This window comes from Ochotona princeps, chromosome 19 (genome assembly GCF_030435755.1).
Source record: "Ochotona princeps isolate mOchPri1 chromosome 19, mOchPri1.hap1, whole genome shotgun sequence".
NCBI lineage: Eukaryota > Metazoa > Chordata > Mammalia > Lagomorpha > Ochotonidae > Ochotona > Ochotona princeps.
In genome coordinates, this window is record NC_080850.1 from 26,484,116 (window position 1) to 26,496,305 (window position 12,190).

The 12,190-nt window shown below is 46.0% G+C and overlaps 1 protein-coding gene across 2 annotated transcripts in view; it reads right to left on the reverse strand.

Moving 5' to 3' along the window:
* SH3RF2 (SH3 domain containing ring finger 2) overlaps positions 1 to 12,190 on the reverse strand; it is a 108,847-nt gene that overhangs the window by 1,630 nt on the left and 95,027 nt on the right. Inside the window, exons 7-8 of one of the 2 annotated variants that reach the window (XM_058677378.1) lie at positions 4,783 to 5,033; positions 1,420 to 1,775 (exon numbers count right to left, since the gene is read on the reverse strand). In XM_058677378.1, coding sequence (XP_058533361.1) covers positions 1,420 to 1,775; positions 4,783 to 5,033 — 607 coding nt within the window. The remainder of the gene's footprint in view (positions 1 to 1,419; positions 1,776 to 4,782; positions 5,034 to 12,190) is intronic. The other variant, XM_004586519.4, reaches the window with a different exon arrangement.

Sequence of the window (12,190 nt, forward strand, 5' to 3'; positions counted from 1 at the left end):
GGCCTGGAACCCTTTGGTTTGTATATGATATGGACTAAGAACTTCCAGCATTTGTACAAGTAAGCTAATTTCCAGATGCCTTTCTCTACAGTTTATGGTTTAGCAGTATGAGCATGAATTTTTGTATCTATGTCAGCTCTATGGCTTTGGGTGATGTTCATGTGTGTCAACTCTATGGCTTTGGGTGATGTTCATGTGTGTCAGCTCTATGGCTTTGGGTGATGTTCATGTGTGTCAGCTCTATGGCTTTGGGTGATGTTAATGTGTCAGCTCTATGGCTTTGGGTGATGTTCATGTGTGTCAGCTCTATGGCTTTGGGTGATGTTCATGTGTGTCAGCTCTATGGCTTTGGGTGATGTTAATGTGTGTCAGCTCTATGGCTTTGGGTGATGTTAATGTGTGTCAGCTCTGTGGCTTTGGGTGATGTTCATTAGAGCCCTGAGCCTCCATCTCCTCATTTTAAAATGAAGAAGAAAATAATGCTGGCATCAGGCATTGTTAGGACTAATGAGATGGCATGTGAAGTTTTTGGCACAGGGTCTATCAGGTTGTTAGTATTTAGTAAATCCTTATCAAAGAGGAACCCACATCCTCTGGGCGTTTGTGACTGGGATTGTGGTCATGATGCCGGTAGTGGTTTTGTTGGTGATAGTGCTGTTAGTGTGATGATGATAATGGGAGTAATAACAGTGGTGACGGAAGTAATGGTGTGATGGTAGTGATGGTGATGATGGTGGTAGTTGATGGTGGTAGTTGTTGGTGGTAATGGAGTAGTGGCAGTCCCGCTGCTGGCAGTGGTGGGGCAGGAGCTAGTGGTGTGATGATGGAAATAGCAATGCTTGTGATGGTGGTGATGGTGAAGGTAATCGTGATGTTAGTTGTGTTTAATAAACTAAAAGGGGACAATGAGTATCTTCCTTTCCACCATCTCTGCTTCTTCACGGATATTCAAAGCTCTTATGTTCCCAAAAGAGAGACGTGGGACCTAGAAGTCTTAGTTGTTTCTTTTATACAATGAATAATTATGTCTCAAACCCTATGTAAACACTTGATACATCTTTTCATGTAATCTCCACCTCAGTCTTGTATGTCCATTACTATTCTTAGCCCCATTTAACAAATTAGGCAAAAAAAAAAGTCTCTGAGGGGTGAAGGGAGCTGGTTGAAGTGGCTCAGGCTGCAAGCAACTGAGCTGGAATTCAAATCAAGATGTGTCTGATGTGAAAACTCTACTTCCTGTAGTATGCACGGAAAGCATAATGGAGAGTCAGTCATGTGTCTAGGGAGGACGGATGTGTGCATGTGGAGATGCGTGTGAAGGTTCAATTGAGGCTGCTGTTTTGATGCTTTTTCCACCAACACTGAAGTCTCAGGGGGCTGGGACATCATGCAGAGTCAGGCGACCGAACCCCCTCCTACCTTCTCGATGCCATTTCTTGAGTTTTCTGGTTTCACCAGGATTGATGGCGGGGCAGATGCAGGCGGTTTCGACAGAGGCTCACTCTTGACGGGAACCTCCTTGCCTTCCATGATGAGGGAGCTAGCTGCTGAGTGAACCCTGCTGTCGCTGCCTCTGCTGATGCCTGTGAGGCCAGGCTCCCCGACAGGAGTGGACTTGGGTCCCATCTCTGGCACTGCTGAAGGGGTGGAGGGGACTCCCTGCGGCTGATAGAACTGGAGCTGCTGCGGTTGTACCACCACGGTGGGGCTGCGCCTGAGGGAGCCCACCACAACTGTGGGAACCCCAGACTGAGCAGGCCTCTGTAGGGATCCATCTGGGGGACAAGAGGACAAAAATGTCAGCAGCCGGGTGGCAGACAGAGGTCTAGGCGGGGCTGGCGAAGCAGTGCCCTGGCAGCCCGTGAGAGTTCAATGTTTTCCTAATTTGACTTCAGTCACGTTCTCTCGGGATCTTTGAGAGGTGACCTAATTCTATTTTTAGTGCTGTTTGCTGATGCTGGCTGCAAATAACTGGCTAGCTGAACGTTGTGTGGATGGGGGGTACGGGTATGGCAAGAAGATAATACTGCCTCCTCTCTCTTGCTCTCTCTGTCTCTCTCTCTCTCACACACACATACATGCACACACCCCTATCACTCTTTCAGAGACAGAGTTTTCAGTAAGAAGAGAGACAGCTTTTCAGTAAGAAGTAGAGAGAAAAGCAGCCAAACTCAAGAGAGGAAATGAAAGCCAAAGACAGACAGAAATGGAGAAACCTGGGAGAGCTGGGACAATGAGAGGGAGGAGGGAAAGAGTGGGCAGGGAGGTTCAGAGCCTCTGCTTGCTGTGGGAAGCTGTGATGACAGCTGCAGGCGCGTGCTGGTGGCAGAAAGGGAAGACGAGTGGAAGGAGCAGAGAGTACACATGCTGTACAAACGGGACACCCAATGGATCATTTGGGAAGCGTATTGTGGTGTTGGGGCTGTGTATCTCATGACACAGCGTCTGCAATCAGACTTCCTCCCCCGGAGCTGGGATGAACATGTCATATCACCACCCCCCCCACCTCTAATTTGTGAGCTGGTGGTAATGAGAGGTTGTCAGGAGGCTGTGGGAAGGACGGCATGTTACGATGTGTATAAGGTTCTGGTACAGCGCCTGCAATATGGTAAGCACCCTTGCTTGTCAACTGCTGTCATCATTTCTGGGTCAAGGGCAGCATACCCTACTCCGACCTTGATTTTGATCCTTCATGAACTCATCCTTTTTGCTTCTGTTTATCATTGAGATGGATTTCACTTAGCAAAAAGAAACCCTTTCCTTTCCTCCAATTCTCTGAAAGACAGGCAACCGTTGCCCTGCAGGTGACCTGGAGAACCAGGATTTGGTTTTGCCCTGGAGGGAAATGCTTCTTAGATGCACTGCAGCCCATTTCTCCAAAATGGTCTCCCAGCATGCAGAGAGCCATTACTGAGGTCCAGGACTGAGATGTTGGTCCTTTCTGATGCTCCAGAGTTGTCTGTGCTCAGCGCAGGGGGCCTGAACCAGCCATGTTCTGCACTCTGTGCACTGTGACTGCGTCGGGCTGGGTGTGAGCATAAAGAGCAGATCACTCTCTAACCACAGTACGCGTTCTCAGCTGCCACCAGCAAGCCCACCACCATTTCCACAAAGCTGACCTTTCAGTTTAGACATTTGGTTTTGCACTGACAGCCCTGTGAGGTGTCCATGGTCAGTTCTCCTGTCATTTCTCTTTGCACTGGGGAGACTCATGGCTGGTCCAGCTTCACCTTGGGAAAAGGTGGAGGAGGAAGCCTTGGGGACTTAGCAGGCCACAGCAGCACCAGACAGGCATGTCTTTGGGCTCTGAGGAGTGTGTGAAAAATTGGTTTCATGTCTTACCTGTTTAGCATGTGGATTCCTAACTCCCAACACAGTGAATGCTTTCTTATAGCAGGTGCATGCAATGCAAGCAAAGCACCAGACCAGTGAAGATTCATGCAGAGGGAGAGATGGAGGGAGTGTATTAAGGAGAGTGTGACAAACCCCCATGGGAAGAGGTTCTCTGCACTCCTACGTGGTCTAGACTGCGAATATTGTGACTCCCAAGCTCATTCACAGTCTATATGAACTCAAGATAGGTTTTTTTGAGCTATAGTAGCAATGATAATGCTAATGAAACAACACCATCAGAGGAAGCTACTGCTCCTTGAGGGCTTCCCCTGTGCTAGGCACTGCGCCGTCAGCCTTTCACAGTATTTGATTAAACCCGTGTAGCAAATGCGCGGGAAGGGAATGTTGTTTTTAGTTTCGTTTTATAGAGAAGAAAACTAAAGACTGAAGGGGTGTGTAAGCTGCCAGAGTGACTGCAGAGGGATACGTTGTAAATTGGAGAGTGATTGGGCAAGCAGAAGAGGGTGCAGGAAGTTGCAGGAGGCAGACAGGTTGGGTAGGAAAAAGGGGCTGGAGTTGTGAGACTGGCAGCCATGCAGATCGTCAAATAAAAACTCCGGGACGTGGTGGAGCTATGACATTTTCTTTCTTTCTCTTAATGGTCCATTGTCCCATTTGTCACTCTTCTACAACAGTTAGTCCTCCTGAACTGCCACATTTAAACCTTTATTAAAATTCTAAGAAATTGCAAAGTCCAGTTTATCTCAGTGCATATTGGGTTTGGCTTACTGTCTTGTACAAAGATGTAAAGGTTTATTGTCTCTAGCTGTTCAAGTTGTTAAGAAGTGTAAAAACATGGTGCTTAAGACAAAGGGTCTGTCTGTTGCTGTGGGTGCATTGTGGGTGTCAGAGAGGTAACAACAGGGCTGTGTGTGTTTACTTGTCTGTGGAAGAGGACTTGGGCCTTGGGGTGAAGGCTGTGAGGGAGACTGATTTTGTACATTCTGTGCTCTTGCATTTTTACCTAACACTGGGAATCGTCTTTGTTGACAACTCTCTTAATTTTTATTTTCTACTCACCTCCTGTGCCCTGAAACTGTCCATCCCCGCTTCCCTACCTCCCCTGTTTCTCCTGTGGGATTCCATGGAGTGCTGTTTGAGCAGCACAGACTCAGCAAGTACCTTGGCTGCTCTGCTGCAGTGGGAACCAGCCAGGCCAGTGAGCCTTGGATGTGTTCTCAATACCAAGGACACTCGCGACTGTTGTCATCTGTCATTCAACCTGCGTGAAGGGACCCAGGACTATGACCTTGGGGCTGTCTGGCTTCACACAATAAGCCAGCTCATTATTTGGCAATTGTGATCCCCCTCCCCCTGTAGAGGCCTATGTGTGAAAAGCCCAGTCTGTGCCTGGGGTGGAGCCCTCATCACTTATCACTAGGCACGTACCTCTCTGCCACCACTTACTCTTTCTCATGCTGCTCCGCCCTTTCCGAAGAGACCCTTGTCCTGAAATCCCTGTGCCTGCTGTGCTCCTTATAGGGCTGACCACAGCGGTGGGCACAAAGACAGACTTGAAGGGTCGGCTCTGCCGGGGGTCACCTTCTGAAACGCTGCCTTGCGAGGGCACAGAAGAGGTGGATAATGTCCATGTGGCGTAGAGACCAGGATTCCGGGAATCCGGGAAACTAGAGGTCTTGCTGTGTATTGGACATTGAAAAGCAAAGAAACAGAAAAAGAAAAATGTTAAGAGTACTACTTTAAGGGGTTGGCATTATGTTATAGTGGGTTTAAGCTGGCACCTGCAGCTCTGGCATCTCATATGGGCACTGGTTTGAATCCCAGTTGCTCTACTTGTGATCCAGCTTCCTGCTAGTGACCTGAGAAAGCAATGGAGGATGGCCCAAGTGCAGGGGCCCCTGCTCACCCATGCGAGAGACCTGGCAGAAGTTCATGGCTTCGCCCTGGCCTAGTCCTAGCAATTGTGGCCTTTTGGGGGAATGAACCAGTGGATGGAAGATCTCTCTTCATTTTGTTGTCTGCATTTCAAACAAATCAATCTAAAACAAAGAAACCAGCAAAGCATAATTTCCCAACCATATCCTAAATGCCATTGATTCTCCCCTTCTTCCACTCATACACACTCTTTTTTTTGCCAACTACAGATGTAGGTGGGCCTTCATGCCTCCACCCTGGCAATTGCGCAGGTGTGCTGAGAGCAGAGTGAGGGGTTCACAGTGAGGCCCTGGTAGAGCTGGGATTGCCTATCATCACCATTCACTCCTCATACCACGTCCTTTCTGTACTGCCTTCTGAGCACAAAATCTCAAATGTGCTCGTTTTATCTTGTGGAGTCACTCTGAGATGTCCTCACTAGATTCCAAGCTTTTTGGAGGCAGACACATGACTTGCTCTCTCTGTGCTCTGTGTTCTGCATGTACTGTTGATGACTTGATGTTGCATGGCTGCTGTAACACTTTGCAGCACCAATGCTAGTCGTTTTGTCTAATGCATACTAGACACTGCGCCCAGCACCAACCAAGAGCTTTTCCTATTTTGTTACTTTATCCGCATCACCCTTTTGAGGTGGGTACTTAAAATGCCACTGTTTTCTAGGCTAAACTACCGAATCTTACAGTTGCTACCTAAAATAGCTACCAGACAGAGTATTTAAACCAGGCTATGCTGGCCCTTTGTTTTTCCCACTGAGCTACCTACCTAGTGATCATATTTGGGTATTAGGAAATACTCTTCATTCTGCCTAACACAAAGTGAAAACCCTACAAATAAGACCCTAAACCTTCAACCTTGGATTGTGATTTTCAAGAATAGTATTAAGGCTTTATAAAACAACAAACCTTTGGCCATTGTTCCCAGCCTGTGGTTCCCTGTACTACGTGGTGAGTGGCTGTCATGCTACATGCTTTACTCGCTGTTTTACCAATCCAACCCCAACATCACATCTCCTACCAAACAGCCCATCAATCACCCTGTCACTCTGTTGATTAAGGAACCTTTGCTGATTCCCATGGGAACAGTGAACTCAGCCAAGGCCCTAGCATAGAGATGCCTATGTGGTTTTTTTCCCATCAACACCTCCAGATGTTTCTTTGGATCATCTTTCTTCTTTTGTTCTTTCCATCTTTTGATTAAAAAGGGGTGGTGGGATGTGCAATTTAATAATGAGGCAGTCTTGTGTGAAGACAGGTAAAGCCGTTGTAGTACTTCATAGGATTCATGAAAAAAAAAAATGGAATGAAAACATGTCTATTTGGCACAGAAATTGAGATCTAGGGCCAATGTGGTGACATATCAGGCTAATCCTCCACTCATGGCCCTGGCCTCCCATATGGGCTCTGGTTTGTGTGCCGGCTGCTCCACTTCTGATCCAGCCCTCTGTTTATGCTCTGGGGAAGAAACCGAGAATGACTCAAGGCCTTGGGCCCCTGGGCTCATGTGAGAGATCCAGAGGAAGCTCCTGGTTTTCAACCAGTCCGACTCTAGCCATAGTGGCTGTTTGGGGAGTGAAAGAGTGGATGGAAGATCTCTTTGTTTCTGTCTCTTCCCCTCTCTCTCTGTAATTGACTTCAAGTCAAAGAAAAAAATAAATCTTTAAAAATAAATAAAATGTATGCATAGTTTTCTCATGTGTATTTTTCATGAAATTTTCTAAGACATCTTCACACATGTAGTCAGATGCTCTAGGAACATGCCTGCAGCAAGGGCTCTTCCGTCCTTCGTGGTCAGTCTGCCTCTGGTCCTTGTGCTGGTGCAGCTAGTGAAGAAGAGTGGAGGCGGGGGTAGTGGAGAGAAATCCCCAGCCCTGGTTTCCCTGGATGGATACAGGGAACTTCCTGGCTTTTGAACTGAGGCCTCAGGGTGTTGGATGCCGAAAGTAGATTAGCAGTGGGAAAGACAGGTTATAAAAATAGTTTCCAGTGGTAGCAGTAGCAAGGATAGAATGCAGCTAGTTAGGCCCAAGCCAACCTGATCATTACGGTCCCTTCTTTGCCTGACTCTAGGTTGAGATGGATCTCATTTTTCTGAAGCCAGCACTGGGCTGGAGTCCAGGAACTTGTAAATCGCAACTCCCATGTCTGTTTAACACAGAGTCCCTGTATGTCATTTGGTGAAGGCTCGGCACATACTTAGTATTTTCTTCCAACATCAAAGTACTTTGATAACATACATTAGCTAATCACTGTGACATCCAGCTCTGCAGACATTAGGACCCTTTTTTTCCAGATGGGGAGCTTGAAAGACACTCTGAGCTTCAGTGAGAAGAGTGGATGTTGCTTCTCATTTGCTCCATGGTGTAGGTTCCCACAGCCTTTGCTTTATCTGGATTATTAACCCTTAAGAACTTGTCCAGGCTTGTAAGGAACCCAATAAGCAACAGCTCTAGTCTGCTTGCCACTGGCAGTAACCTCCTGCTGAGGAGAAAGTTTGGACCTTGACAGTCTTGACATAGGCTGTTTAGGGTTAAAAGCAAATGAGTAGAGAGCCATTTGTTACTTTTCTCCACCAAAAAGACAGCCATTGTGGGTATATGTGCCACTGAAGGCTACAAGAAAGAGTGATACTCTGGATGGTTGAGCAGAAGAGAGTTTGTTGGGAAGACAGGAGGGAGAGGAGAAGGCCCAGGATCCAAGGAGGCTCCAGGAGCTGGGGAAGATGAGAGCAGAGGATATGGCTGGGACTCTTCTCCCGAGTGGCATTCACTCCGCCCCCAGCCTCTCTGCCCTTGCTCAGGTTTCAGAGTCACAGAGGAAGTGCAAGATTGGCAGAGGCTGCGGGGATGGAGTTAGCAAGTGAAGGAGGAAGGCAGAAGTGTCTGCCTCCCACCAACAGGACACATCAACGAAGAGACCCAAAAGAATATGGGTGCTGTGAAGAAACTGTATGATGGACAGATGGGAACTTAAGAAATGTTTGGTACGACCTGAGCCAGTGAATGCCTTCAGGATCAGAAAACAGGCATCTTGGGGGCAGAGATTTAGCTGTGGTTAACAGAAGCTGGTCATGTTGGGGTCATTGCTAGCAAGCAGGGCCAGAGCAGGGACTACAGTCTTTGCAGGTAATAGCTCACTTGCTGATTCTTAAATCTTAACTGGTGTTTTCATACATTCTATGCTATGGCTAAATACACTCAGCAGGCATCTGCTGCCTTGGAGTATTGCATAAAAGGGTGCATTATACAACAGGGGACTGGGTGGCAGTGGAGAGCCATTATAGGAAACAGAAAACACTTGGAAAGAGAAAAAAAAAATCCCAAATACAAAGACTTTAAAAACAAAAAAGGAGTCTGCACATGTAGAAGAGTTCACTCTTATATGTTCTTACATGTAACTGTTAATGGTCACAGAAATGGTATATTCTTACACATAACAGAAATGCAGCTACAAAAGGCACTATTAAGCCCTAAGAAGCAGGGAGAACTGAGTTTCTCATGATGGAAAAGGAAGTTAAGAACAAGGGCTAGTTTGTGACTGGCATTATGGTTAAGCTGCTGCTTCAATTCCTGCAATGCCAGAATCCTGTAAGAGTATAAGTTGGAGTCCTAGGTGCTCTACCTCTGATCCTGCTCTGATTAGCTACCTGCTAATATATCTGGGAAAGTAGTAGAAGGCACGAGTGATGGGACTCCTGCATGTGAGTAGGAGACTTAGATGGAACCTAAAGTTCCCTGACATCAACTTGGCCCTGCCCTGGCCACTGTGGCTATTTGGGGAGTGAACCAGTATATGAAAGGTCTCTCTCTCTCTCTGTCTCTCCCTCTCCCCCTCTGTAACTCTGACCTTCAAACAAATAAATCTTAAAAAAAAAAAAGAGGAACTAATGTTAGCTTTATCTACGCGGACCAGTCTTGCATGATTGCTCACATCCAAGTGGGGCAGGAACTTTCTTTGCGTCAGAGAGATCATCAGAGAGCACACAGCAACACTGAGAAATCAGACTCTGACCTGTCAGTTGCTGACATGCAGGAACATACAATGCTCTGACAGGGAGCAGAAGTTCCTATACATAGATGTGTCTCTACATTAGTAGCACTTCAGTGTATGGGTGTCTTCAGAGTTCCATGAGCTGGGAGCAAGGGCTCGACCCACTGGGAACTATGCTGCTGACACTCCACCCCAGGTAGGGAGTTGACATGTTCATGGCTTGCCCCAGAATGCAGTAGATCTACCCAAGAGAAAAGCCAAAGGGAGAAATGAAAGCAAGGGCCTTGAAATACAAGTATACTTCAAATAGTTTGTGGGAAAATAGGATTGAAAATGTTTATTTTTTCTGCACAAAACTTTGAAATTCATGGAAAGAAGGGATCTTGAAAGGATTCATGGAAAATGTATGTAATACAGGAACCATGCATGGGTTTCCTTTTTTTCATTACAGAAAGTTTACAAAATAAACTTGTCTTTTAATTCCACCTTTCCTTTTTAAGAGTACCCTACCCTAAGGCCCCCCCCCCATTGGAATGGAATTCTCTATGTTGCTGTTAGAGTGATCACATGTCCTGGTTTCTCTGGGACAGTTTCAGTTCACTCCTGCTTAAAAATATGTTAGTTTGAATGGTAAAATATATGGTCCATCTTTATACTAACGGTTCTTTGAAAACCAGGAGTTTGGGCTAAGGTGTAATGTCTAAGCAAACGCCCTACCTGAGAATTCAAGTTGGAATCCACAGGAGGAGATTCTCATGAGACCAGATGGGTTCTCTTGCTTCTGTCAATTCTAGACCTTTCTCTACCTTCCGCAGTACTTCCCAGCTTTGCCCCAGATTGTCAGACTCTGGCTCCCACCACCACTCCTGACTGTAGTCATCATTTACATACTGGGTCATTCCTGTCATTGCTTGAAGGTTTTAGTTTCTGATAAGTCTGTGGATACAACTGATTCTAAGAGAGGTGATCTCATCTCATCTCTGGGCTTTAAACATCATGTCAAGTTCAGAGCTCTCTCAAATGCTGCACCTGTGTACTCGGATAGTCATGAACTTCTCTACCTGATGACAAAGAGGAATCTCCAACTTACCTGCGGCACCCTCAGCTTTTATTTCCCCTCATACCTCGCATGTTCCCCTCTTCTCGGGGTTTTCATAGTTACCATTTCAGTAAAAGGTAGCTCTGTCATCTAGATACTCAAAATAAATCTTGGACTCACCTTGAATTCTCTATTCTTTCGTACCCAGTAGTTGATCATTTAGAAAATCCTGTTGTATCGAACTGCAGGCTGTGTCAGAACCTAACACCTTCTACCACCATCCTAGTTCAGTTCACTATCACTTCTTCCAAAGATCATTACAATATCCTCTTAACTAGTTTTTCTGTTTTTACCTTTTCTTCCCTAGTTTATGGCTTATACTCAGTCCAACAACTAGAGTAATTCTGGTTAAACTTAAGTTGGATCATGTCACTGTTTAGTGCAAAACTGTCAATCTGGTTATGATCTGGAACATTAGGTAGGATCTTCCCTCAATCCTCTTGATTCTGATGTCATCTATGAATCTCCACTTTATTTGCTATAATCAAATCCTACTGGCCTTCAAGTCAGACACATTCCTATACCAGGGCCTTCACACTGCAGTTCCTTTGCCCTGGGGACAACATTTCCCTCAAGACTATGTGATTCCTTCCAGATTCTTGGTAATGCCACGGATGACCAGTGTGTCTAAAACCTTAACCACTCCATCCAGATTCTATCACCTTTCTGATTTTTCTTCCTAATCCATGTCCTTAACACACCATAGTACACAAAAGTGTACTTTGGTATAAAAATTTGATCTTTGCATGTGAGTGGTCTTCAGAAAATTCATGAAGTATATAAGAAAACTATTCCTGAATTTTTGCACAAAAATATACTGTTTTTAAAAATTTGTCCGAAAGGCAGAATTGCAGAGAGTAACAAGCATCTTTCGTCTATTGACACACTCCCCAAAAGCTTACAATAGCAGGGGCTGGGCCAGGCTGAAGCCTCCAGGAGCCAGGAACAGTATTTGGGGCTTCCAAATATGTAAGAGGAACTTACGCATCTGGGCCATCCTTTCTACCTTCCCACACGTGTTACCAAGGAGCTAGACTGGAAGTGGAGTAGCTGGGACTTCACTCTGATAAGGGATGCCAGTGAAGTAAGCTGTGGCTTAACCCACTGTGCCAAGACATTCGCCCCAATATAAACTTGTCTTTAAATTCCAGAGTTCCATGAAAAGTTTGAAGTACACCTGTTTATATCTGTACTTCCTGCCATGTGAGGAAATCTTTCTCCACCACTGTGAATCTGTAAGAAACCAGATTCCTAGAAAGGGATTCTACCACCTCACCAGCCATTCTGGCTGGAAATGCCTATGGGTTAGAAAATGCAGCGTTTTGTGGAACCCAAACCTTCTGAGCTGTATCTTCAGATTCACCCCACTGCCCCTTTCTACAACAAATCCCCTTCCAACCCCACAGGGTCTGTTCCAATGCCTCTCACCCTTGTCTACTTACAGATGGAAAAAAAAAAAAACAAACAAAACCTAGTTTCTTAATCATTTCCCAAATTATTTCATTTGTGGTCTCCTTACCATCCTTGCTGCCCTCCTCCGGACACAGTGCCCTGCCTTAATGAGGGGCCCCGAGGTGGACGTGTCACGGTCCCTCTCCTTGGAGTTGTGACCCTGTGGTATGTCATAAAGGTAGCTTTTGATGTGTGTTGTAATGGCTCCACTGCCTTATGGCTCTGCTTGGGCTGATGGGGGCAGAGGTGGGTGTGTGGGGTGGCAGGATAAGCTATAGGTCTTGGAAATTGAATGTCTACCACTGACTGAAAGGTGTTGGGAGAAGCTATGAAGAAGGATAGCCTGCAGGTAGCTAATATTTGA